Here is a 25,703-nt window from a genome sequence, read left to right on the forward strand (position 1 = left end):
ATTTTCTAATTTTCCTAGCAAAGTATCTATGATTAACTACTTTTTTACGACTTTCTTTATACTGTAAAATTATTGATATAATTTTTTTGACATAATGTAAAGTGAGAAAATCGAGTCTCTAATCTTAAATTTGATAGTATAAATTTTATGTCGGTTGAGTTATACTCATTATTCTTTTTTTCTAACTTACAATTTTTTTTTAACATTTCTTTAGATGGTATCCAAATTAAAGAACTCATTTTGTGCAATGCACATAGTTTTTGACTTATTTAAATTCTCTACCTCCTCAGCCATCTGCTAAACTTGTAGTTCACTTTTTTCACTCTTACCAAGGGTGGAATTATCTTCTTTTGATTGAGGAAGAGGTAGAGGTAGTGTCACAATCTTTGAAAGTATATACTTTATAAATAAAATTGTGTTATATTATATACTTGGGTGAAGCATATCTAGATATGGTATACCTTAGACACTTCTAGGTTAAAACATGTTTGTGAGAATCAAAGTGTGATCTAAAAAGGTAAATAATGTGAAGATGGAGAATCAATTGTCAGCAAGAATAATATTTTCCAAAGATTTATAATTACCACATCTTTTATATTACAGTAATGTGAAGATGGAGAACAGAATCTTCAACCATTATTATGCCAATAATTACCTGTTTGTATCATAAGTTTTGAGACTAGTTTTTCATGGACGGTATTCACTTTTTAAAATCTACATAATAATATGATATCTCATAAACTATAAATATTTTATTATTATTATTATTGGACATGGGATTTTCTTTTTTCTTTGGAAATGACTTGGAGAGTGATTGGATAGAGAAACCACCCGTCAATTACTTGTTTTTTTAGTACAAGATTTAATGTGTAAATTAACTCTACTTGCTTTTATTCCTTACTAGTTAATTAATTAATTGTCTAATAAAATATTTTTAAATTATATCTAATAATTTAAAGAGTAATTGCTTTAGATGAAAAAACTATTAGAGATATTTGCAAATATAACCAATGTAATAAAATGTCACTGAATATCATTAATAGATAATAACATTTTACTATAATTTTACTATATTTATAAATCAATTGGTTCATTTACCTATATAAATATTTTAACTCCTAAATAATAATTATCCCACATAAATCCATGCACGGACTTTTATTAATATATTTAAATTTCAAACATATTAAATATGAATATTTAATATTTATACCCAAATATCGAAGAATATGAAACAAGTAACTTTGGTAAATCTCATTCCTTTAGTGGAAATACAGTGATGGCTCAACTTATGATTGAGAAACCTTAAAGATTTAATATCTTCATGTAATAATTAATATATGCCTAAAAGATCTGAAAATTATCCCCACATTCAATACTTGTAAATCACTTGTATTTAAAGACAAGGAAATGGTAAAATCTACAATAGTTCAATTAATATGTATAGAGAAGGCTTAAGGTTCAATCAATTATACACTAATGTTTATTTCTTACATAATGAGGAAGAAAGCACAAGAAGATGGTTAGATCAACAAAAGAATGAAGGGGGTGGTAAAACTTGTTGATGAATCAACAAATAAGAAGAAATACTATACAAAGAATGATACAAACTCTCAGATGCTAAAACTACTCTTCTTTGCTCCTCATTTCTGAGGTAAGGGGATGAACATATACAGAAGGGTGGTTACATAAATAATACATCACCCATGATCAAGCAAATCTATTATTGGGGGGGGGGGGGGGGGGGGGGCGGGGCGGGGGAAGCTTAGATGAAAATTAATACATTGATACTCACATTAGATTAGGACTTGTATTGGAAGTTAATGACTTAGTAGAACATAAAGATGCATCTGAAGAATCTACAGCTCTTTCGAGACCGACCAATGGTTTAAGTCTTCTCTCAACCTCCTTGCTTTGCAGATTAATCTCCTCTAAAACCATAGATAAAGCAGATTTGCAAGTATCGTCGTCCTGGAATGCTAGTATCCATCTCCCATCCACAAAAGGTTTGGCCTTTAACTTTAATGGGGTACCGTGTTTAGCAGGATCTAGAAAAGGTAAAGTTGATGGACGAATCCTCAAGTGCAGCCATCTTGAATGCTTTTCATCAACTCTAGGCTGGTAAAAACAAAAAGGAAAAAAAGAAAAGTGTTATAACCTGAGAGTTCAAATTCATCCAAGCAAGGATAAATTGAAGATTGACCATGGATCAGTTTTCCGAAACTGAAAGTTCTTTCCATACATCTCTGACGACTATTGTATAGTTTCAATTTTGACCGTATACACCAAGAATATTTAGATTACTGTTTGCCGTTAAATGGTTTCATATGAAAGTAATCTTACATTTGATCCAGCAAGAGGTGCAGCAACTCGAATAATTCCACAATTCAGTTTTGATGGCAGTTCTTCAGCAAGAATTATCCATCCGGAAGTTCCAATAGCAGCTCCAAGAAAGTAGAAATGGCGCTCTTTCCCCCTCTCAAATGCAATCCTACAAGGCACAGCACCATCTACATAGCAACAACTATGGAGGGTTATTCACAAACTCACTGCAGCCTACGAGAACAAATTAAACAGAAACTTTAATGGTAGAACCTAAAGTAAGCAACTCAAAGTTTAAGACTTACCAAGTCTCAACTCAGCACCCGGTTTAGGTCCTGAAGCATCTAGTCCAGCAACCTTTGCACGAGAGCATTCAGAAATTTCTGAGGGACCGTCAATACAGGGTTGTTCTGACAAAGCCTTGCCAAGGGAAAATGACTGAAGTTGGTGTAGAAGAACAAATACCTTGAATGGGAGGGGAAGATATTGTTAAAGAAGCTGCATACGAAATAGTAAATTGCAGAGGAAAAAAGAAAAGAAAGAGAATTCAAAAAAGGCAGCGATCATATCCCAAATCTTTTCACTCTCTTAACTTGAATCACTCCGTTCAAAGGAAAATAACAATTTAAGGAGGTGATATATTTTTATTAATTTAAGAAACAATTCAGATGTATTAACTGAAGCTCTATAAATTAAAGGTAGGTAATTTTTCTTGTCTTTTTCCTTATGTAATTTGTTAACTTCTAGTGAATTTTTTTTCATATTTTGCTGGCGAGAGGGAAAGGGGGAAGAGAGACACCTTTACCAACTCTGACATTTTTTGACCAGCAGCGAATGATGATTCAGGTGGAACAGCATCTGTATGGATAAGAAGTAGTTGCATTAAATTCTTAGGGCAGTAGCATCAATGTCACCATACGTTACATTAACCACACTTCTGAAAAAATATTAACTAAAATGATGAGAGCTAAGGAAATCAACCACAACTATGAATCTTATAGCTATTCATTATCCTTACCAACGAAAGAAGCCTTTGCAGAGTGCAAGAGCATGGACTTCGGTTCTTTCCTTGGTGATGGGGCTTCAATTGCTACAAAAAGTTTAGTGGTTCAAACCCAGAAAATTCTTAATACGCTTATCTACGAAGCACCAACAATTTAGTTCGGCTAGAGTGTCCATGTCCAACATGCATTGGATGACACTCTTGACACTTGTTAGACACATATCTAAAACTCGTAAACACAACAAATGTGTTGGAAACTAGCGGTACAAAATCAATATAGGCCCAATTCAACATTTGTTAAATACACCAAACAAACACAAACTAATATAGAACCAAAGTAATAATTTAGAGAATGAGATACATCAAACTCATTTTTAAACATATAAACGCACAAATTTATATGCTAAAAAGTTATATATTTTAAAACAGTCTATTAATCTATATATGCACGAAATTTCATTAATCTAATAACATTTCTCACGATAGGGACTAAACCATTACAATTTATAAAATGCATGGACTAGATCGATACTCATTAAGGTTCAAGGACTAAAATGTTACAATTTTGAAAGTAAATGAATTAAATCTTTACAAATTAATGTTCGGGGACTGAATTGTTACTTTCATTTCAGGAACCAAATGTGTTTTAATCAAAAAAATAATGTCATCATGTTCATGTTGTTTACATTAATGTCTTGTATTCGTATTTGTGCTTCTTAGCTTAATATTCATTAGATTATACTAAATACCTCTTTTGCACTTTTTCCACTCGTCAGAAAGAAGTATTATGAGGAAATCAGACCAAATCCCTCTAGCTTCCTGTAAGAGCTCAGTAGCCCAGTACTTATATGAATCCTATTAAATATAAAAGAGAGAAAGATCAGAAGAAATAAGGTTAAACCTTTTCTTGTACAGATACAAGTAATATACTAATAATCATGATGCATTTCCTTCAAGCAATCAACAACGGAATGTGCTTTCTCAGTACTCTTCCACATATAAAACTTACTTTCAGCAATTTTAGATGATAACTGTTAAACTCTGCCTCACTATAAGGTAACAGCTGCCGCAGAAGCCACCCACCATCCCACAAAATCTCTGCAGATATATTTGAACGACAAAAGAGACTGACCAATGCATCTAGTACCTAAAAAATGGCCAATAAAGCTGGATTAAACCACTCATATTCATGAACAAGAAAGATTTCTCATTGTTACATGAGTAAAATGATAACAATTCAGAAGGAACAATAACCATCTTGATTCATGTACCAATGGAATCATTTATTATTAATTGTAGCTTCAGTAGTCTGTTCTTTTTGGTTGGTTTTTGATTCAGCTTATGTGAAGCTTTTACAATCAGACCTTTGTAATACTAAAACATAAATATGCCGAACAATGTTTCTGATCCAAATGAAATTAATATCCATTAGATAAAGAGAAGTACCTCAAACCTATGGGCACGAGGGCTTGCACCTGCTTTAAGAAAATATGAAATCCCATAATCCTGATAGTTAGAGAGCAAGTCAGAAATCAGTCAGCTAGTGATAAAATGAGAATCAAGCAGCATGTTACATTAAAAAGAGGCATCAAATGGTGGTAATATACTGGGATAAGATTATATCCTTTTGTCCTCAATGTAAGATATCATGATAGCCAGAGTTTAATTTCAGAAAAGCAACTAAGATATTATCCGAGCAGGCCCTTGAAAGCAGTAATACAATTCTTTTATGTAACATATGTCTGAAGCCAAAGAAGATGAATTCCTTTCTTAAGATTAGCATCCTTCTTTTCCTTTTCTCCCCCTTTCTTTAGGAGGTGGAATAGCTAGGAGAAGGTTAACGGAAGCATGAGAAGACAAAAGTACCTTAAGCTTCTGTAGGTAACCATCAAGTTCAATATCGATGCCACCCTTCACTGAGGTATTATCTGAAGAAAAGAGTTGCTCTTCGCCAGAATCTTCACCGACTAAGGCTTCCTGTTAAATATAATTCACAATTTGAGATCTGTCCTGAATGGGTTTGTCAAAAAGCGAGCGCAAAGAAGGAAAAAAAACATTATCTTAGATTCTTAACAGGTAGTAAGTACTAAAGTCTGAAAACATGATCAAATGTGGCAGTAGACTGCATCAGGTAAAAACAGTTACAAATGCATCAGAAAGGAATAATACCCAGTACAAATTTACAGATCCAAAATTTTGAAACTTCATTCATACAAGTATTTACCACATATGGAGAAATTTTTATATGCAGCGTTATGGAAAGCAAAGAGTCCCAGGAAGATAAATATCCTTATATGGATTATTATGTTCAATGGAAGCCTTAATACGTCAGAGATCTTGCAAAAGGAGTTCCCCAAGTAGACCCTTTTGCTATTGGTTTGACCTTTATGTTTGAATGATGGATAATGACTTGATCATGTTTTCTTCCTATGCCCTTATGTTCAATGGTGCTAGTTTAATCCATTTCATTCATTCAGCTTCAAGTGGGTCTTTACAATCGGTTTAGATGTATTTCAGATTCAGAAGAGGGGGTGTTATTTAAGATTGAATTTGAAAAAACTTATAACGATGTGGATTGGGATTTTCTGGACAAGATGTTGGAGAAGAAGGGTTTTGATTATAAATGGAGAATGTGCATGTGAGGTTGTATGAGGAATGTGAGTTACTCTTTCCTCATAAATGGTAGTCCAAGGGGTAGAGTAGTGGCTACAAAGAGGCATTAGGCAAAGAGACCCCCTATCCCCCTTCATGTTTGTTCTTGTCATGGATGTTACGGGCAAAATTGTTAGGAAGTGTGTGGAAGGAAATATTTTTGTTCCCTTTGAAGTGCGGAGGACAAGGTGGCTCTTTCTCAACTTCAATTTGCTAATGACACGTTCTTTTGCTCTGAAAATGAGGACGCATTTCTTACTCTGAATCATATTCTTGTAGTTTTTTAAGAAGTTTCTGGTTTAAGGACAGAGGGAAGTGTAGTGTTATGGGTATTAATTGTGACGAAGAGAAGCTAAAAGATGGTCGGAGACGGTGGGTTGCGAGGTTGGGAGGCTTCCTTCTTCCTATCTTGATCTCCCTCTTGGAAGCAATTCTAAGGCGGTTGCCCTCTAGGACCCGGTGGTGGATAAAGTAAGGAGAAGGTTAGCTTCATGGAAAAAAAGGTTCTTTTCTGAGGCAAGAAGACTTGCTTTGATAAGATCCGTTTTGACGAGGATCTCAATATATTTATTGTCCCTTTTTAGAGGTTTGTGCAAGGTTTGTAAGAGCATGGAGAAATTGATGGGTGATTTCTTAGGAACGGGTCGATGAAGGGAAAGGCGAGGGTTCTCATTTGGTTAGGTGGGAGATCATTGAGAATCCTATTGATAAAGGGGTCTGGAGATCAGGAATCTTAGGTTACACAACGAGGCTTTATTAGCCAAATGGTTGTAGCGCTTCTCATTCAAGCCCAATTTCCTTTGGCGTAGGACTATGTTAGCAAATATGAGCCTCATCCTTTCGAGTGGTTGGCTAAGGGTTCTAAAGGCACCTATTGGAATTTGTGGAGGGATATTTCGAAAGAGCTCCGATCTTTCGTTGACTTAGTTCATTGAGTGGTGGGAGAGGGGGGGAGATACTTTTGGGAGGACCACTGGATGGGGGAGGGACCTCTTTGTACTTTACATCCTAGACTCTTTCATTTGTCATCTCTTAAAAATCATGTTGTTGCTGATTTCCTGATGTGGTCAAGGAGCTCCTTTTCCTTCTTGTTTGGGTCTCATCACCCCTTTCCAATAGGGAGGCGACTGACGTGGCTTCTCTTCTTGCTTTGCTTGAGGGTCACTCTTTTAGACATGGAAGAAGGGAAGTGAGGGTCTCGATGCCCAATCCCCTTTGGAGGGGTTCTCATGTAAATCCTTTCTTCATTGTCTCGTGGATCCCTCTCCCTTAGGAGAGATGGTCTTTTCGATTCTTTAGGGGATTAAGGTTCCTAGGCAGGTGAGATTCTTTACCTAGCAAGTTTTACATAGTCGTGGAAATACGATGGATCATCTTACTAGGAAGCTCCCCTCTCTTGTTGGGTCGTTCTGTTGTATCCATCGTCGAAAAGCGGAGAAAGATCTAGATCATATGCTTTGGCAGTGCAAATTTGCAAGCTCTGTTTGGGAGCGTTTTCTCCAAATATTTCGTTTTTCGTTTATTCGTCAAAGAGACGCTAGTGCTATGATCGAGGAGTTCCTCTTCAGTTTTCCTCGTAGGGAGAAAAGGCACTTTTTTGTGGTTAGCCGGGGCAAGCACGAACTTGCGGGTTTCTTAGGGTGGGTGGAATGGTAGAATTTTTAGAGGGGTGGATAAGGACCCCAGTGAAGCTGTCCCTTGTCCACTTTCAAGTTTCTTTGTTAATTTCAGTTGTAGAGACCTTTTGTAACTATTCTATAGGTGTTATTTTACATAGTTTGAGCCCATGATATATACCAAATGAGAGTTCTATTCAAATGATTAAAATCTAATCCAGACAAGAGAGAGGGGTTCTCTATTTATAAAATAGAGAATTAAGTATAGGATAGGATAACTAATTCTAAATTTACTAAATTACCCAAATCCTAATACATCATATTCTATCCCTAAAAAAAAAAACTCTTCATTGAGTTTTAAAACGAAAATGAAGTTAAAAATAAAAAAAAAGTAAGTCAATCGAACCGAAATATTTCAGAACATCCAACATCAATAATATCCAAATTTCATGATTCAAGCCAATGAACCCAAGAACTAATTTTTTCAAAAAATCCTTTGATTTGTCACAAAAAAAAAAAGTGCAGAATTCTCAGAAGATGAGGGAAAACGCATTTTGTAAGTGTGAAGAAAATCCAATTCGGGATGGGTTTTTTGCACTTCATTAAATTTGTGTATGGGCTGGCCAGTAAACTTCAATAAAGCGGAATGGCGTCCAAATTGGAAGGTAGGGGGTTGTTTTTAGGCTAGAATGTACGGGTTATTGGTTGAAAGGCCCAAATATTCAAAAGAAGGGTCCTCTGCCTTTTGGGTTGGGTCTGAAAGAAGATTCCACGTGCAAAGATAGGGCAAACATCTTTCTCTCAGAGTTATTTCTTCTTCTTCTTCTTGGATTTCATGTGAAATTGCAGATGGGTTGTGCCTCTTGCCGACGGCTGCAAGTGGGTTGCAAACAGGCTTCCTTTCTTTTTCTTTGTCAGCCACGAGGTCTCCTTCTTCCTCCTTCACCAGTTGTGCATCTTTCTCCTTCATCCGCTCTCTCAATTCAACCTCTTCTGCGTTGCCGTCGATTCCAACCAGAAACCCAATTTTTTCTGATTCATACGTTGCTTTGCAATCGACTACAGCTTAATTTTTAAACTCTTTCGAATCGGATTGCCAATGGGTTACATTTTCTTTTACCTCTGTTGCACCACCGTTCTCAATATCTCCACCATCGATTTCATAAATTGATTGTTCCTCTTTGTCTGATTCATGTTGTGCAATCTCTAAGTTAATCGCATTGATTTTTTCCTCTTCCAACGAAGTTCTTCCTTGCATGTTTTATCTTCTTTATTCAACTTATCGTCAACTGATTTTTCTTCCATGTCTTCTTTCCTTAGCTTGTCTTCCTCGCTGGAAACGTCACTGTATTGAAGATCTCATTGCTGGTGATCATGAAATTTTGGTTGTTCTCAAATTAATAAAGGTATCTTGGATGTTTCTTGGTGGAATTTGCTATTGCATATTCAAACTGTCTTTCTTGAGGATAATTGGTGATTCTTGGTTGATTTTCTCAGATTTGTGGCAGTGAACCAAGATTGTTATCTAATTGATAAAGTGTCAATAACATGTGTTCAAGTAAACAAAAGATACCATCGATAGAGCTTTCGACTGACTGCAAGCGTCGGGTCGATTTCTTCGGTGATAGCGGTGGTTTGTTCCTTCTCTTTGAGGGTTGTCACAGGGTCACTGTCGGTAGGCCTTCTTCCCACCATCAGGTCCCAAGTTTCTTGGAGCTCTGATACCACTCGGTGTATACCAAATGAGAGTTTTATTCAAATGATTAAAATCTAATCCATATAAGAGAGATTCTCTATTTATAGAGAATTAAGTGTGGGATAGGGTAACTAATTTTAAATTCACTAAATTACCCAAATCCTAACACATCAGCCCCTTTTTGTAGGGAAGTGGTGTTTTGTGGGCTGGATTTTTTTTGTATGCCCGTGTATTCTTTCATTTTTTTTCTCCATGAAAGATGTCGATTTTATCAATATATATATATATATATATATGAGCTTGAAAGATTATTTATTATGGATTGACGTAGTTAAGGGCCTCTTACATGAATTATAGAACGAAAGAAATCAATGTATTTTTCACAATTCCTCACATTCTTGTTTGGAGTGTTTTGCTGTTTTGGAGTGTTCTTTATCTGAAAGTTTCCAGAGTTATTCCATCCAAGATTTCAATAGCGACTGGGAGAGTTTTATTGTTTCAGTTTAGTTGATTCTATTGTTTTTTACTTGTCATGACTTGTATTTCAAAGCATTAGTCTCTTTTCATTTTCTTAATGAAAAGTTCAGTATCTTTTCAAAATATATGTATATATAAATTAAAAATGTTTAAAATATGAATAATTTTTTTAGAAAAAAATATCTTCTTGGTCCCTAAGTTTTGGGTCTAGTTTTTATTTAGTCCGTAGGTTTCAAAAATACACATTTAGTCCTTAAGTTTTGAGTTTGGTTTCAATTTAGTCCCTAAGTTTCAAAATGCTAGAATTCTACCCTTGATATTTGAGTTTTGGTTCAGTTTGGTTTTTAAGATTTATACTTTTAACAGTGATTTTTCACTAAATATTCAATTTCCGTCTTTAAAGTTAATTTATGTTAATTGATTAAAAATCGTTAGAAGAATTATAATTAATTAATTTCACTATTTTTATCACTTTTAAAACTAAGTTTAAAATTTCACTTAATAATTATTTTTAATTAATTAATCGAAATTGATGTCAATTATTGAAAATGAGTATTCAATGAAAAATCGAGGTTAAAAATGTAAAATCTTGAAACTCAGGGACCAAATTGAAACAAAATTCAAATCTCAAAGGATAAAATTGTAACATTTCAAAACTTAGAGACTAAATTGAAAACAAAACTCAAAACTTAAGGACTAAATGTGTAACATTTTAAAATTTTAAGGACCAAATAGAAACTAGAGCCAAAACCTAGGAACCAAAAAGATATTATTCCCATTTTTTTAACAACAGAGTCCATTGAATATGACCAAAATGTTAACATCGTGTTAGGGGATTTTATCCCTAGACTGGCTTAAAGTTTACTTCATTGAAGTTGACCAAAATGCCGTAATCAACTGAAATGGATTACAAACTGATATAATCTTCAAACGATAATACTTGCGATTACAAGAAAATAAATCATAAGTTCAGAAGCAAATGATTTCCAATTAAATTTAGAACAATGTCAATAATCAAGTTCAGTGTGATAAGATGTGGCACTCAAAAACCAATAAATTGCTATATAAATCTAAGTATCCAGAGATCAATTTAAATGTGGAATGCCAAGCAGACATACATTTTCTTTTACCATATTGTCAATTATGTTCGTTGATATGAGTCAAGTCAAGAAAACAAAATTAAGCCCGATAAGAAAGGACCAACACATGCTATCTATTGAAACAGAGGCCAAAATTGCAATATAGGGTATCATGGAAGAGTACCAATAACAATTTCTTATGTTGCTTTCTTTGAGGAAGAATTCCAAGCGCATCCAGCATTGACTCATCCAGCTCTACAGAAAAGTTGGGAAGCATGATAAGAACAATAAAATGGACTAAAGGAAGTTGAAAAGCTGTACTGATCTGACCTTTAGTTTGCAGAAGTGTAGCCAGAACACTTAATGCACCTAAGACTTGTACATCATCCCCAGTTGTAATATGAGAAAGCAAAGCTCCCCTGCCAAAGCATACATAATGGGATATTTAGGAACACACTACTGACACAACTAAGTATTATTTGGACCAATATTCATTTAAGATGAGTCTATATATTACAGAGTCAAACTGCCCCCCAATGAAGGGAAAGGAGAAAAGCAAATATATTGAATCAGATCAATAGCTGGATTAGGAGTTTCTAACATTTGCAAGAGCAACTTTAGGAAACTGAAGTTTCAGATTGGAACCTATCTGGTATGCACAAAAGAAAGAGAAAATATATAAAATCAGAAAATCTAATCAAGGGTCAAAAGCTGCTATTTATAAATAGCTCCTAAGAAAATTATTATGAAACCAAGTTACCGTGTAAGCCTTCAAGTATAATAAGCATAGTAGCCACTTAAAGTCTAACATACTGGCCATTCCATCTCGAATAAAACATTAATAAAAGACAAATAATATAGCAAATAAAATTGATCTCAGATATTTCCAACCAAATTCTTTCAACAAGTAAGATAAAACATTGTGATCTCGGATATCATATGTTGCAGAATTCATGAAGCCAATGCCATAATTTCTCATAACTAATCATTTAAAGTAATAAGTTCAGTCATCGAAAGCTCTTCTCCTGTTAAAAATTGAAATAGGTGTTTGAATATGACTAAAATGACAGAACTTAAGCAAGCTCAAATTGGCATACAACGTTACCTCAGTTCCACGCGGGAGCCTGGACAATCATTCTTCACAGTCACATCTTCTAACTCAGTTTTAGGAGCAGATGAATCCGATACTTCTTTTCTTACAGATTCAGCATCCAACGGCTGCCTTACAATGCTATCACTTCCTGATGACTTGCTTCTAGTTTCACAACATAACTGAGTCATATTTCCATCAAGTCTTCCTTCAGGGTGTGGGGAGAAAGCGTCCAGTGGACAGAAAAAGGCCGCAGAGATGGTGTTTGCGAGATCTTTTATTTTAACTATGCGCAAAATGCAACAAAGTAAATACAGAGAAGTGACAGCTCCAATTTGAAATCCCTGGATGTTCAAGCTACAATTGGTCAAATAAAAAAATGCTATGAAGTAGAAAAGATCTGTTTACTCATAAATAATACAGATACGTGACTGAACTTAGAACTATTACAATATATATAAAAAAAAGAACAATCCACTTATAAGGGCAGCAATATATAAAAAATGCTAGACCAACAAAGGTACCTTGAACGCCTAACCAGTAAGAATTTTGAGATATATATATTATATATCATACCTATGTTAATTTCTCTCTTTTAAAACAAATAAAACAAAATTTTTCATTCGTAAAATGAAAAGAGACTAATGCTCAAAGAATACAAACTCCACAAGGGAGTGAATAAAGAAAGCAATAAATAACAAAACAAGATTACAACAAAAAGCTAAAGGCATTCTAGATAAGGCATATATCTTGTAAAGGAAAACCTAAAAAGGATTTGGAAGAGAGTACAAGGATGAAGCCTTAAGACCAACTGAATCAAAACCGAACTCTTCATTAGAAAAACTGATGCACATCAATCCATTGTAGGACTGAAACAACCGATTCAAGGTTTGGAATTAAATGCCTCAAGATTAAAAAGTTGTGTGACCAACATAGTTAACCAGCAAAGGAAGAATTGCAAACAATTCCCAACGACTCAAGACTTTGCAAAAGCTAAAAAATCAAGACAACCACCATGCTAAGGAGAAGCCTTCACAAACAAAACTAGCAGGACAAAACCAAGCTACAAACCCCTCTGAATCTCTGCAAACAGCATCAACAACACCACAAATGCCAAAGCCAAACATGGTGACATTGACAAAAGAAGTCAAAGCAGATCTCCAAAATCGCCCATGACAAAATAAAACTCAATCCACAGAACTTGTTCTTTTGAATCACACCAATCTTCTTGTATGCTAGGACATTTACATTGGAATACTTAGAAATAATAATAATAAAAACAATTAAGCTTTCTGCCAACCCCATCAGGAACAAAGGTGGGAATCTCTTTAAATTTTAGACCATATGCCTTGATTAAAGAGGAAAACTTCTTCAATATCAAAACTTCACTACTTGATAATTGAATTTTATCTGAAACTGTAAAATTGGGGAAGTCAAACTTGACAGATGCCTAGAAAAGAGTTTTCATGTAACCTAAAACTGAATCTTAAGTTATATCTTCTTCTGCACAAAGCCTGATATGATGCTGAAAGTCAAGTTCCAAACTACTTACACTAACACAAGTTTGTTTAAAACCACCATTGAACCCAATATTCCAACGTTCCCTAATTAGGCTTAGTGATGAATCCTTTGGAAGAACTACTTTCGTTGGGTTGATTGTATGAACCAATAAATTTGTCATCTCATTAAGTACGGAAGCGTTTGGATTTTAGAGAATATAGAGGGGCATGGTCTTTTTCTCGGGTGTAAGAGAAGAGTTCATTATTGTTGTAATTTTAAAATCAAATTCAGGAAAATTTTGTATTTATTAAATTAGGTTTTTTCCGTTTCTTTTTTCCTTTATTTAAGTCTATTTTTACGTTTGTGTAGTTAGGGTAAATATTTTTTCCCTTCTCAGAATTCTCTTTATGTATTTATTCTGTAGTTGGCTTTAGTGTAGAATATGAAATAAAATATCAGAAAACCTCAGCAAAAACAAAACCCTATTTTGTTAAACCCAAGCCGTCGCCCTCATGGTATAAGAAACATTGATGGTACAAAGTGATAAAACCAATTGACAATTGGAATGTCTTCAAAAAAAAAGAGCAAGACAATGGTTTTTGTGGATTTTTGGAAGAATCAAAAAGGAGGTTCCTGATTTCAATCCAGCCACCATAAGAATGAACCATCTGGTTTTTAATAAATTTCCCACTCTCCATGGCTTGAAAGAGAGCCGAAAGTATTCAGCTATGCACCAATCCTTTTAATAACAAAAAACTGGGATTGATCCTAATCATTTTTTATATCAAGAGAGCCTTATTGGATGCAAAAGGGTTCAAGGAGAAGGGACATTAGTGAGTTCCCAAAGCTTAGAGTATTTTTTACCAACCATCATGGGAAGGATCTTTTTTTATCAGAAAACAGACGGCCCATTGCTTGGGGACCAATCAAACTCCTGAATGGTTGGCCAGTTGAACCAACAGGATCCCTTTCTTATAAGTCTCTTCGTCACTTCTTGGCTACAAAGAATCACTCCCTTCTCCACAGTTTTGTTAAGTCATTTGGAAAGATGACTTCAACAAGAAAAGATCTTTCTTTCGGAGGTGATCATGAGCAAGATAAACACTATTGGATTATATGCACACAAAAAAGGAAAAGAAAAAAAAAAAAAAAAAAAAAAAAGCAGCCCTCCTACTTTGGCGAGATGGGGATCTTCATTCCTGGGCTCCCGGTGTGATGGAGAGGTTTTCTTGCAAGTCTACATTCATTTTCTTGAGTGATCCCTCTGTTCTCCTTGGAAGGTGAAATTTCCAAGGTCCATTTTTTGTGTGGCAGATTTTACTTGGGAAGATTAACACAATGGACCCTATTCATAGGCACTCGTCTTTTTTGGAGGGACCGCACTAGTGCATCCTCTGTAGGCACATGACCAAGGATCTTGATCATATCCTTCGGAGATGCAGCAGTTTGCATCTTTGTATTGGGATCATGCTTTGAAGCAATTTGGGGTTTCTCTCGCTTGCAATAGCAATTATGTTTCCTTCATTCATTACATCCTTAAGTTTCTGCCGTTTTCAGATGAGGGGCAGTTCCTGGGGAAGGCTACCTATTTTCCAGTCCTGAGGGACATTTGGATTGAGCAAAATAACAGGATATTTAGGGATGGAGAGATCTAGTATATTTTACGCCCCAAGTGGTAAAGACATATTCTAGAGGGGCAAAAAGGGAAATACAAATGTTGGCAGTTGGCAGGAACTTTGTACGGAGGTAGAGTGTGTTGTTATAAGCGTAAAGAGACATGGTAATGAGGATTTTTCTGCAAAATGTTGGCAGGACGCTCAGGAGGAGGAGAGCAAGCTCTCTCCAGGCATATGAGTCTTATTTCTTGTTGTTAACGTTTTCCTTGTGCTCTTGTTTCTCTGTTGGCTAAGGCCTGTGTCATCAAAACTATCATATTTCACTAGCAAATCAAATATCATATTGTTGCCATGCTTGTGTTTGGATTAGATATTGTGTTTGTTCTACGTTGCATGTTATTGTTAGGAAGAGGAATCCTAACAGCTTAGTGTGTCTTTCTGAGTTTTGCTTGTCAGAGAGTTTTGTAAGTTACAACGATACGCTATCTCTTATTCCTTTTTATTGGAGCCCTTTCCTGTATAGCTAGTCTTTGTGACTCTCTTTCTTGGGCTGGTTTTTTTATATGCCCTTTTTGTTTTTATGTTTTCTTTAATGATTTCCAAAAAGCGGTATTTCTTGAAAAAGAATACATATACACACATAACAGTTCATAATGTTGATAATAGCACGATTTAGAAAGAAATTCATTAAAGGATAAGGAGATGGTAAGAAAATGTCATACATTAACAACCTCTATCCTCAAAGATGGAAGAAGCAAAGGAAAAATCAAGTGCCGCAAAATGTTGTCAGTTATCAACCTTCCCACGTCAGGAATCCCGGCAGAAATAACATCACTAATATAGTATAGGTTGTCTTCAATTTCATCTACAGCAGCAAGAATTGTAGAGGTTGAGGTCTCAGCGCTTCTGTCAAAGAAACCAAACAGACGTTTAAAGCAATAGTAATCTTCTATGCAACATGACAATAATAAATTATTTTTTTTTTTAAAGGTGATATTCTAGCTTTTTACCTCATTGTCTCAAAGACCAGCTCATTCAAGTTAATGCACTGCTTCCTGAAAAAGGTCACTAAATTTGAGAAATATTCTGCATGAGGAGGGCTGGTGATGAATCTATTGACATAATCATCTCCAACTGAAATCGAAATTAGCAAATTAGAAGCCTATGACATTGCCATGATATTCTTAATCAGAGAAATATATAAGAAAACAGCAGAAACGACAAACTAACCATGGTATACATTAAGCGTCAAAGCACGAACTGCTGTGCGGATCATATTTTCTTCATGAAAAGCAAATTGAATAGCCTCTACATACATTGGAAAAGATACTACTTTATCCTACATGGAAAGTTCGTGTTGTAAGAACAAAATCAGAAATACACATTTACCAACAATTTGTGAAAAAGAACTACATACTACAATTAATCTGTGCTTAATAGACCAATCCTAAATAAAATTGTAACTGGTAAAAATTAGGCAAATCCTCTCCTTCTAATTGTAAATGATTTTGTCAAATAAATGTGTTACTTAATCGTATCTTGCATGTGTAACTGCATAAATTCAAGATACAAGTTAGTGGTCCTGCTAGCTGCTAAAGACCTTTCCTTTTTAAGTTATAATACCACTATTCCTACAAAATTAAGAAAAGAGAAGTACGAAATCTCCGTAATGTTTCGCTTACAATGGAAACATTACCCTATACTTCACTCCAGAACAACTCCTTCCATTTAGTGACCCAAAGTCATTATATCAACCCTCAGAAAACAAATACATACTCGTTTGGTATCACTATTCAAGTAGTTTGGCTATTGTGAAAAGCATAATCAAATTGCACTAAAGACAGTAATGCATTGAGTAAGAGGTCCAATCTCCTTACAATCCTACATGCTCAGATAAATTTTTCTTTATTGAATTAGAGAATGATATGAAAATGGCAAAGATTGATATATGGCTTTTACGTTCATTAAATGAAGACAAAGATCCTTTTTTTTTTCTAAATGTAAACAGTAAACCTATTCCTTAGGGGCAACCAAAATGTACAAAAAGAAGGGATACCTTCAAATTAAGGAAGTGAGTGATAAGAAATATAAATGGAAGGAGAAATAGTAGAAAATGCTAGGGATAAGAAAGAAAAACTGAAGGTTCTACTCAATTCCCAATATGGCCAACTCCTTTTCGTTCTTCTTTTCTTTTTTCTTTTTTTTTTCTATTTTTTTCTTTTAACAAGATGCAAACTTTTCATTGATTAAAGGAAGGGAACAAAAATGTTAATGATACAAACTCTCATGAATGAAGCAGTGAAAAATAAAGCAGTAAAAAAACAGGAAGTCCCGAGACTGAGAGGGATTAATAAACACATCCCATTTAATCAAATGTCACTAAGAGAATAATGTTCATATGTCCGTTGGTTCCGCTTGAACCATAGTTCTGACAGGATAGGTTTGATAGCATTGACCTATAATAGCAGAGGTTGAGAAGATAAAACTGGAACGTATAGAAGCTGAAGCACATTACTGCTTGAATTTTTCCAGAAAATCCATTGGAGATTGAAGAGATGAAATAAGTAATACCAAATATCCAATGCATATGAACATTAGAAAAATATATATGCTGCTGATTTACATTATTGGAAGAACACAAAACACACTTAGAGGTCCCAGGGATACAAAACTGTTCCAGGAAGGTTCTTTTGGAGAGTTTCTACCGTGTTTAGACTCCCATAAAGCAAAATCCATATTGAATCACTGACTTCCCTTGGACTCTGGATTTCAAAACTGCTGAGGGCATTTGTTTAGGAAAGGAAGAGGAAGATGTTTGTAACTCGTTAATTATAACCATGCAACTATAACAACCTTGGTAGTTAATCACTGATATCCCTAATAATATAGGCTTTAAAGTCTAAACGACTACATAATTACAGCCTTGCATTGTGTCTTTTTGGTCTATAAAGTCTACACACTTTTGTACTTACAAGCTTACATGTTCGCTCAACAACTGGACGACATTTTTGTTACTTTACAATCCGCTATACATTCACTCTTTTAGTGAAATCTAGATTCTTATCCATATATATTTACGTCCTTAATAATATCTATATAATCACCTTTTTAGAAGCTTTCCTCCAATAGATATAGATCAAACTGTTTCCAAGATTATTCCCCAGAAGTTTGGTAGTTGTTTGATGAAGTTTCATTTATTAATCCAATTTGTCAGCGTTGTCATGATTGTTCCTAGAATATCCAATGATATCACTAACATGTTTCTCCTTCTGATGACCCGTGCACTTTTGGTCAATATACAAACACATCCATAACTAGGCTTACAGCAGTTTTAACATCTCCCTGAAATCATATGCAATTGCAAACCATTTTTTTCCTAGGATTCGGATCATCATATACATATTAAAAATGAGAAGAATAATACTTTTAAGAAAAGATTGAACACACAAATTTATAACAAGTAGGACTTACATTTTGAGTTTTCACAAGAAGAGAGATTGTGTTCTTGTTCAGCTTTCCACTAATTGCTCTTATAAAGACCATGAGAACATATTCATAGTTGTCAGATGATAGAAATATTATAGCAGATAATACCCCAAAAAAAATGTATATAAAGAAATTACTTCGTTGAAAGGAAAAGCAAAACAATTCAAAACAAACCTTAAGAAAGATATATAGTAAGACAATAACTCATCATTCCGGAAATCAAATGCATATGTTATTAGCTTGTTCATATGTTCAGTACTGAATAGGTAATCTGCAACAGACCCAAAATGGTCAATTCAATATACAGCAGTAGCAAGATTGAATTCATTTATGAAGTATATTCAGGAAATTACATATAGCATGTTCACTTTTAAGGTTCTGAATAATGATGCTCATTGTCTGCAACAACTGAAGTGAAACAGTTGCAGTCCTGCTAATCTTCAAAATACGTACAAATTCTCCCATGATTTGCTTCTCCATGAAAAACCTGAAAACAGCCAGAAGTACGTTAAAGTTCTGGAACATTATAAATTTACCAAGGAGAAAAGAAGAAGAATAAGAAGACTCACTCGAAGAAGGAAGCATCGTGCTGGTCACCATAAGTTATCAACTCTGATATTGATCGCAGCGCCTCAATAACAAAATCCTTCATCCAAGGTTATAATTAATTAGTGCCATTACATATCCATGAAAATTGTAATTTAACACAATACCACTGGAAGGAAAAAATCATGAAGCACCTTTTACCTTGTTAACCTCATTGACTATTTGAATCTTTTGCAGCTGATCTGTTAAATACCTGTATCCCAGTAAATTTTTTAAAAAAAATTATGAAACAGAATCAAGAAATAAGGATGCAAGTCTATCACGCCCTAAATAACAATGTTTAATGTAAAATATTTTTAACATAACATAAATATCGTTCCATGTGAAAGGGATTATCGTAGTTATGTTTTACAATACACATGAAGAATTTAAGACAATTTGAAAATGTATAAATAGGAGCTTTGGAATATTTTGTCCCTACTGGAGTAAAAATTTTGAATCTAAACATTACAATATATCTGAATGTTCACTAGAACCTCAAGTTTTCTTTTCTTTTAATTTTCTTCCAACTTTCTGGCTGTATAAGTTGGCTATCTGAGAAATACAAAATGTCAAAATAGACACTCCAGAATTGTATTTTAGATTTCTTAGAAGCTTGTAACTAAGATTTTGGATACATTTGCCTTTCATTGAGAAAACTCTAATTCATTTTTGCATTTCCTTTCTTCAATCTAGAAATTTTTATTTTAAGTTCATGAGTGGAGAAACTTAATTATGAAAATCTCAAACTATACCCAGTTCAGCATCACAACACTCTATCCCCTCTATCTCTTTCATTTCCATAGCCGTATCAAAGAATAATCTTGTTCCTCGAGGCCCAAAGAAAAACTGAGAATCTAACAAGGTCCCAAACAACCCTACAAAAACTCTCTCCCCTTGAAGAATCTATTATTTCTTTCACACCACAAACCCCACAAGAAAGCACACACCCCTAAGAATAGCCCCTTTCTCTTGGAAGGGTGGATGGAGAAGGAACTCCTCAAATGTTTTCCTCTAGCCCCGAGGACAGGCAAAGCTAAAGCCAAAGTCCTTAAAGAGACCATACCAAGCTCCTAAGCAAATTCAGAACTCAAAAAAATATGGTTGAGGACCGCAGTTGCCCTCCTGCAAAGGATACAACAATGCAGCCCAACCAAAGAAGACTCTCTGGCCGATAGCCTATAATAAGATGTAAAGCCTTCCAAGCAAAACCTACCACATAAAGAACTTAACCTTTTTGAAAAGGTTTACTCTCCACTCAGAAGCAAAAACATAATCATTTGCCGGCTAAGAAACACGAACACTTTTGTTTGGTTAGTGTGTCCGTGTCCAACATATATCTAATATTTGGACACTCTCACTTGTTGGACAAGTATCGGACACTTATTAGTGCAACAAATGTGTTAGACACGCATAAAACACTCGTTAAGTAGACTAAAAGGCAAACATGACAATAATAATAAATTTTGGGGGTGAAATACATCAAATTAATTTTTTAAGCATATAAATGCATCAACCCATTTACTTTGGATTTTCTTCTAGTATAAAAATGATATATAATTTTAAAAATGTATATTTTAATAAACGTGTCCTTGTCATGTCTATGTCCTAGATTTTTAAAACATGGTGTGTCACCATCTCCATGTCATGTTGTATCTATGTCTCATATCCATATTGTACTTCTTAGCTCGCCCAAAAAGACAAGACAAGTAATGGAAGAAAAAGCTACAAGAAAAGCCTTTCGACAGAGAAGGGCGCCAAAGATGAGTATCCCTCATATTGGGCTCAAAACAAAAATCACCAACCACGCTAACAACACCAAGGCATCTGTTATTTCACTATTGGTCAATGGATGATGGAAACCCAAAGAGGGAGACAGTCGAGACTCCAACAAGGAAAGGATAGACACAACCGAACAGTGCCTAAGAAAGGAAAACTAAAATAAATGGGGAAACACATACCTAAGGGGTCTATCACTCAATAACTTATCTTCCAAAAAATAAGTCTCTCTCTCATCCCCCACCACCGAGTGAACAAACTGGGAAAACAAAGGAAACTCAAACGAGATATCTTTCCACAGATTCTAGGAGGTGCCTTTGACTGACCATCGGTCCATTCCCAGGGTGAGGCCCATACTACCAATAACCTTTTGCCATAAGGTGTTGCCTTCATGATAGAATCACTAGAGCCATTTCACCAACAAGGTCTTATTTCTCACCTCCCACATTTCTAATGCCTAAACACCCCAGTCCAATGCCCTGGAAACCATCTCCTAGCCCACCAAATGTGATCCTTTCCCCTCCTCAACTACTCCCATAAAAAATTCCTCTATCTATTCAACAATGGTCGTTATAATTCAAATGATAGGAAAAATCATGGCTGAAGTTGGCTGTTTGGATGAAGGATGATTATTTTAAAGATGGTTTGATTTCTCTATTCAACAAGGTTGAAGATTGTCTGAAAGAAAATTCTTCTTGCTTGTCAAATCTTGATGAAATTCTATGCAAGAGTTATCCAATCATCCTCAAAGATCTCTAGTCCCTTTTATCTTGAAACATGCAACTAATAACATTATTTTGATCACATTAGCATTTCTTTTGTTCCTATCAAGCACAAAGACAAATCTAAACCTTCTAATTCCTAAAGGGCAAGAAGTGTTTAAATAGTGACTATAGAATAATTACTAAAGTTATTCGAAATTGAAGTCCAAAGGAAAACACGAAATCTAACAATGAATCAAACATCACTACGATCCCTCTCCAACTCTAAACACTTGGTTATCCCACTCACCCCAAAGATCCCACAATATAGCGCACACCCCAAGTTCCCAATAAGCCATAAAACAAGACTCTTCTCACGAAAGGGGGAATGGAGGAGGAACTTCCCGATCATATTACGAGTATCCATGTGTTGACCTAGCAAGAAGCCAAACGTCAAAAAGTAATGGGTCCACATGGGTATCACAAACTCACATCTCCAAAGAATGTGATCCAAGTCTTCCTCTGCCTTTCGACGGAGAATGCAATAAAACGGACAAAATAACAAGGAAACTTTCCTCACAATCCAATTCATAGTGATAGCTCTTCCATGTAGATCTTATCCAGGATAAAGAACTTAACTTTCCTTGAAATCGGAATCCTCCAACTAGCAGAAAAAACAAACTCAAGCAAGGGAAGTTCAGAGAATACACCAAGAAAGTTTGAAGAAAAGATTAATATTCTGTATTTAATCCATATGATTGCCATTGCAGTCATACAATAGAACAAACGCTCTAAGCAGTTTCAAAGTCCGAGTCATATCATTTGAAGCTAAATTTGTTCAATGAATAAAACATGTTAGATATTATAATTAAATTTATCTTCACCCATCAGCTTAAGTGTTTGGGTCAATCAATGATTTAAGATGGTATCAGAGCGGGTGGTCTAGGGAGGTCCTCATTGTTATTTCGTCCCTAATTAATATTCACTTCCACTTGTTGGATTTTCTTCATATATTTCAAAGCCCACAAGTGAAGGTGGGCGGGTGTTGGATATTATAATTACCTTCACCCATTCGCTTAAGCTTTTGGTCAAATCGAATAATTTACAACAAGTAGTCGAGATATAATCATGTTCAGTAGGTCTAATTTGAAGGCAAAAATACATCATAAGAGACAAAAACATGGTTGAAATTACGCAACATGGAGACCAATTTTTGCCACTTGAAACTTGAAGCAAGTACAGCGGAAACAGAGCAAAAATAAAACAAAATTACAAACTCTCCACCCTTATAACCCAGCAAGGTTGAAGAAATAGCATTGAGTAAGAAAATTTTCCAGTTGGGCAATTGTTGCAATGCCGAGTTGCTAACAGTCATACCGATGGTGCCCTAGTATAACACAAATAGTAAGAACAAATAGAAGTATCTGAAATTCAGTTCCAAACCTGAGTTCTTCTAACGAGAATCGATCCCTGGATCTCCAGAAGGAAAACCACATGGCTGAACAATCAGAGCCCCGAATTCAGAAACCCAGTAATCATTCTGTACCCTAAACCCAATCCATCTTAGAATTGAAGGTTTCAATATATTTTAGCGAAGTTGTTCTTCACCACAGTGAGTGGCTGGCCTGGAGAGGGCAATTGAAGAACAATTTTCAATCTGATCGAGAGTTGGTTCAATGGAGGAAGAACGAGGGAGATCTTGATCAGGCAAATACGGGTTCTTTGTTTCGAAGATAGTGCAAAGAAAACTGAAATTGCAAGTGTTGTGTTGAAGAAGAGAACGGAGAATTATTGAAATTCCGATAGCAAAACGGAAGATTTGACAGACAGAGGAACAAACGCTTGGAGCTGGCAAACCAGATTCTTCTCCGTCGGACTCAGTATTGTATTGATGGAGTCGGATTTAGTCGGTGGATTGGGCCTTAAATATCTAATTGGGTCATCCCTTGACTTTTATCGGCTCAACATCACGGCCCATTTAGGATGAAAATTGGGAAATTTTGACAAATATAGGCCCATTCTTTTTTAAATAATGTTATTTTATTAATTATTAACAAAAGTAGGGTCGGGTTGAAAGTATTAATAAAAATAAGGTTTATGTAATCATGGACCTAGTACATGATTATTCCTAAATTGTGGACCCGGTCCACGACTTCCATCTATGCACGTGAATCAGTAGTGACCTGGCACACGCAAAATGCCACTTTGTACCGGGCATGCAGCGTTGACCACAGGTAATCATGGACGGGGACCATGACTACCCTAAATCGTGTACATGGTCCATCGTCACTATCACCATCTGTCATCGTTTGTCGTTTACCGTCGACAATCGTCCGCCATCCATCGCCCATTGATCGTCACTGCTCTCTTTGCCGCCACCGATCGTAGGTAACATTTTGTCTCTTTTTCCCCAATATATGATATTATACTCCTATATCTATAATTTTATTTAAATGTATGCATAAAAAACTAGAGTTTTGATTTAGTTTAGTTGATCTATTGTGTAGGATTTGAATTTTTTTTATATATATAATTTTTCTTTTTTGTAGTTTAATATTATAAGTTTGACTGATCATTTACGTTGTAGTTGATCTTTTTATTTTAATATTATAAGTTTGGACTGTTTGGACTCAAAAAGTAATATTTGGACGGTTTGTAGTTGATCCATTGGGATTGTGTGGTTTGTTTATAATAATGTTTGGACTATTTAAAAAAAAACATTTTTTTTGGATTTGGCTGTTAGTATTAACGTATTTTTTATCAACTATAACAGTTGTAAGAATTTAAGTAAATATGTCGATGTGTCCTGAAAATTTAGTCATTCTTGAACCTAAAAATGATGGAGACAGTGATATTGACATAGAACTTGATGAATTATTTGGAAACAATAAAAGTACAAAACATGATCTTTAGTTGGTACCATCAAAGATGTTCATCCAAATAGATTGGTACTAATTCAACCTATGAACGAGGGTCAACATTGGAGGACGGGAGTAAATGTGCATATAATTATAGTTTAATACAAAAAGGAATGTGTAGATAATTGTATTTTTTTATAAAAAAAAAATAAAATAGATGGAGTGGTGTATTAGCTGCCTCTGAATAGTCAGCATGTTGTTAGTATACCGATAAATATTTGATCGACTAATGCACAATAAGGTAACAAATAAATATACAAATGAATCTTACAAACTTTTTGGGTGTCTAGTTATTTTTTTTTTAAAAAAAAAGCTTAACTAGACGTCATACACGCAAGACATTTGGTTATTACTCCCTGATTACTGTCCTGATGGTCAAGACATTTGATTGACCATTAGCCCTCTTATATACTTCCATATAGTAGAGTGACATCAACCAGATCGTGCGTTGAGACAGCTAGGTCAACGACAAACGATACCTTCGTTATGTTATAAATTCTCAACACTACACCAAATTGATTTAAGGGGTAAGCATGACCAAGACTAGTGTTGGATTCACACAGAATATATATCGTACTAGCGTGTACGTCATGATCGTTGTACACAGGGAGAAATAACAAATGGACCAGGTGTAATAGATGACTACTTTTCCTGGTACGATTTAATCACGAGATGATTTATCAAACCTGGCGGCGCTTACTATTACTGCATGGTAAAAGTTGGATCATCTTACATTTCCTAATTATATGATATGAATCTTATTTAGTATATTTTTTTCATTGTATAGAATAATGTTTTCCAAGATGTACAGCAGTATTCAGTTCAACACAATTTACCAAAGTTGGGTTCAATGTCTGACCAAACCTTGGTAAATGTAGAAAATATTATTCAACAGACAAGACAACTCAATGTTGCTGATACTGATTAAAGAGTATTCATCGTAGACGACAATGACAATAAGGTGAAGCTAATCTAGAGGCATACGAAGACGACCCCTGTGGAAAACTGAGCGACTTATAATTCAAACTTTTAACTTTAAACTTGTATTTTGAAATTAGAGATCTAACGAAATTACATTTTATCATGAGACAATATTTTTTATACTAAAAGCTAAATTGTTAATTAGAAATTAAAAAAAATCAAAATTGGAAAAAAAATAATAATAATAATCAAATCGTGGACC

The 25,703-nt window shown here is 34.9% G+C and overlaps 1 protein-coding gene across 6 annotated transcripts; it reads right to left on the minus strand.

Annotated features, from left to right (window-relative positions):
- Nucleotides 1-1,540: 1,540 nt before the first annotated feature.
- Nucleotides 1,541-23,501, minus strand: LOC120079680 (CLEC16A-like protein). 6 transcript variants are annotated; one of them, XM_090314859.1, is made up of 21 exons: nt 23,046-23,501; nt 19,285-19,336; nt 19,107-19,183; nt 18,891-19,024; nt 18,712-18,808; nt 18,523-18,580; nt 16,282-16,390; nt 16,062-16,185; nt 15,783-15,957; nt 11,951-12,279; nt 11,176-11,264; nt 11,030-11,100; nt 5,192-5,302; nt 4,772-4,831; nt 4,335-4,472; nt 4,075-4,180; nt 3,341-3,412; nt 3,122-3,180; nt 2,628-2,787; nt 2,344-2,510; nt 1,541-2,118 (listed from the first exon to the last, which is right to left on the minus strand). In XM_090314859.1, exons 1-21 carry the CDS (start codon nt 23,096-23,098, stop codon nt 1,792-1,794), a joined length of 2,568 nt encoding a protein of 855 aa, XP_090170985.1. In that variant the 5' UTR covers nt 23,099-23,501; the 3' UTR covers nt 1,541-1,791. The 6 variants fall into 6 exon arrangements, 5 of the variants coding, with proteins under 5 accessions (XP_090170985.1, XP_090170984.1, XP_090170986.1 ...); XM_090314858.1 differs by having other exon boundaries at nt 15,774-15,957; XM_090314860.1 differs by having other exon boundaries at nt 15,774-15,957; nt 18,906-19,024; nt 23,046-23,492.
- Nucleotides 23,502-25,703: the final 2,202 nt, after the last annotated feature.

This window comes from Benincasa hispida, chromosome 6 (assembly GCF_027475165.1).
Source record: "Benincasa hispida cultivar pf3 chromosome 6, pf3_genome.v1.1, whole genome shotgun sequence".
Classification (NCBI taxonomy): Eukaryota; Viridiplantae; Streptophyta; class Magnoliopsida; order Cucurbitales; family Cucurbitaceae; genus Benincasa; species Benincasa hispida.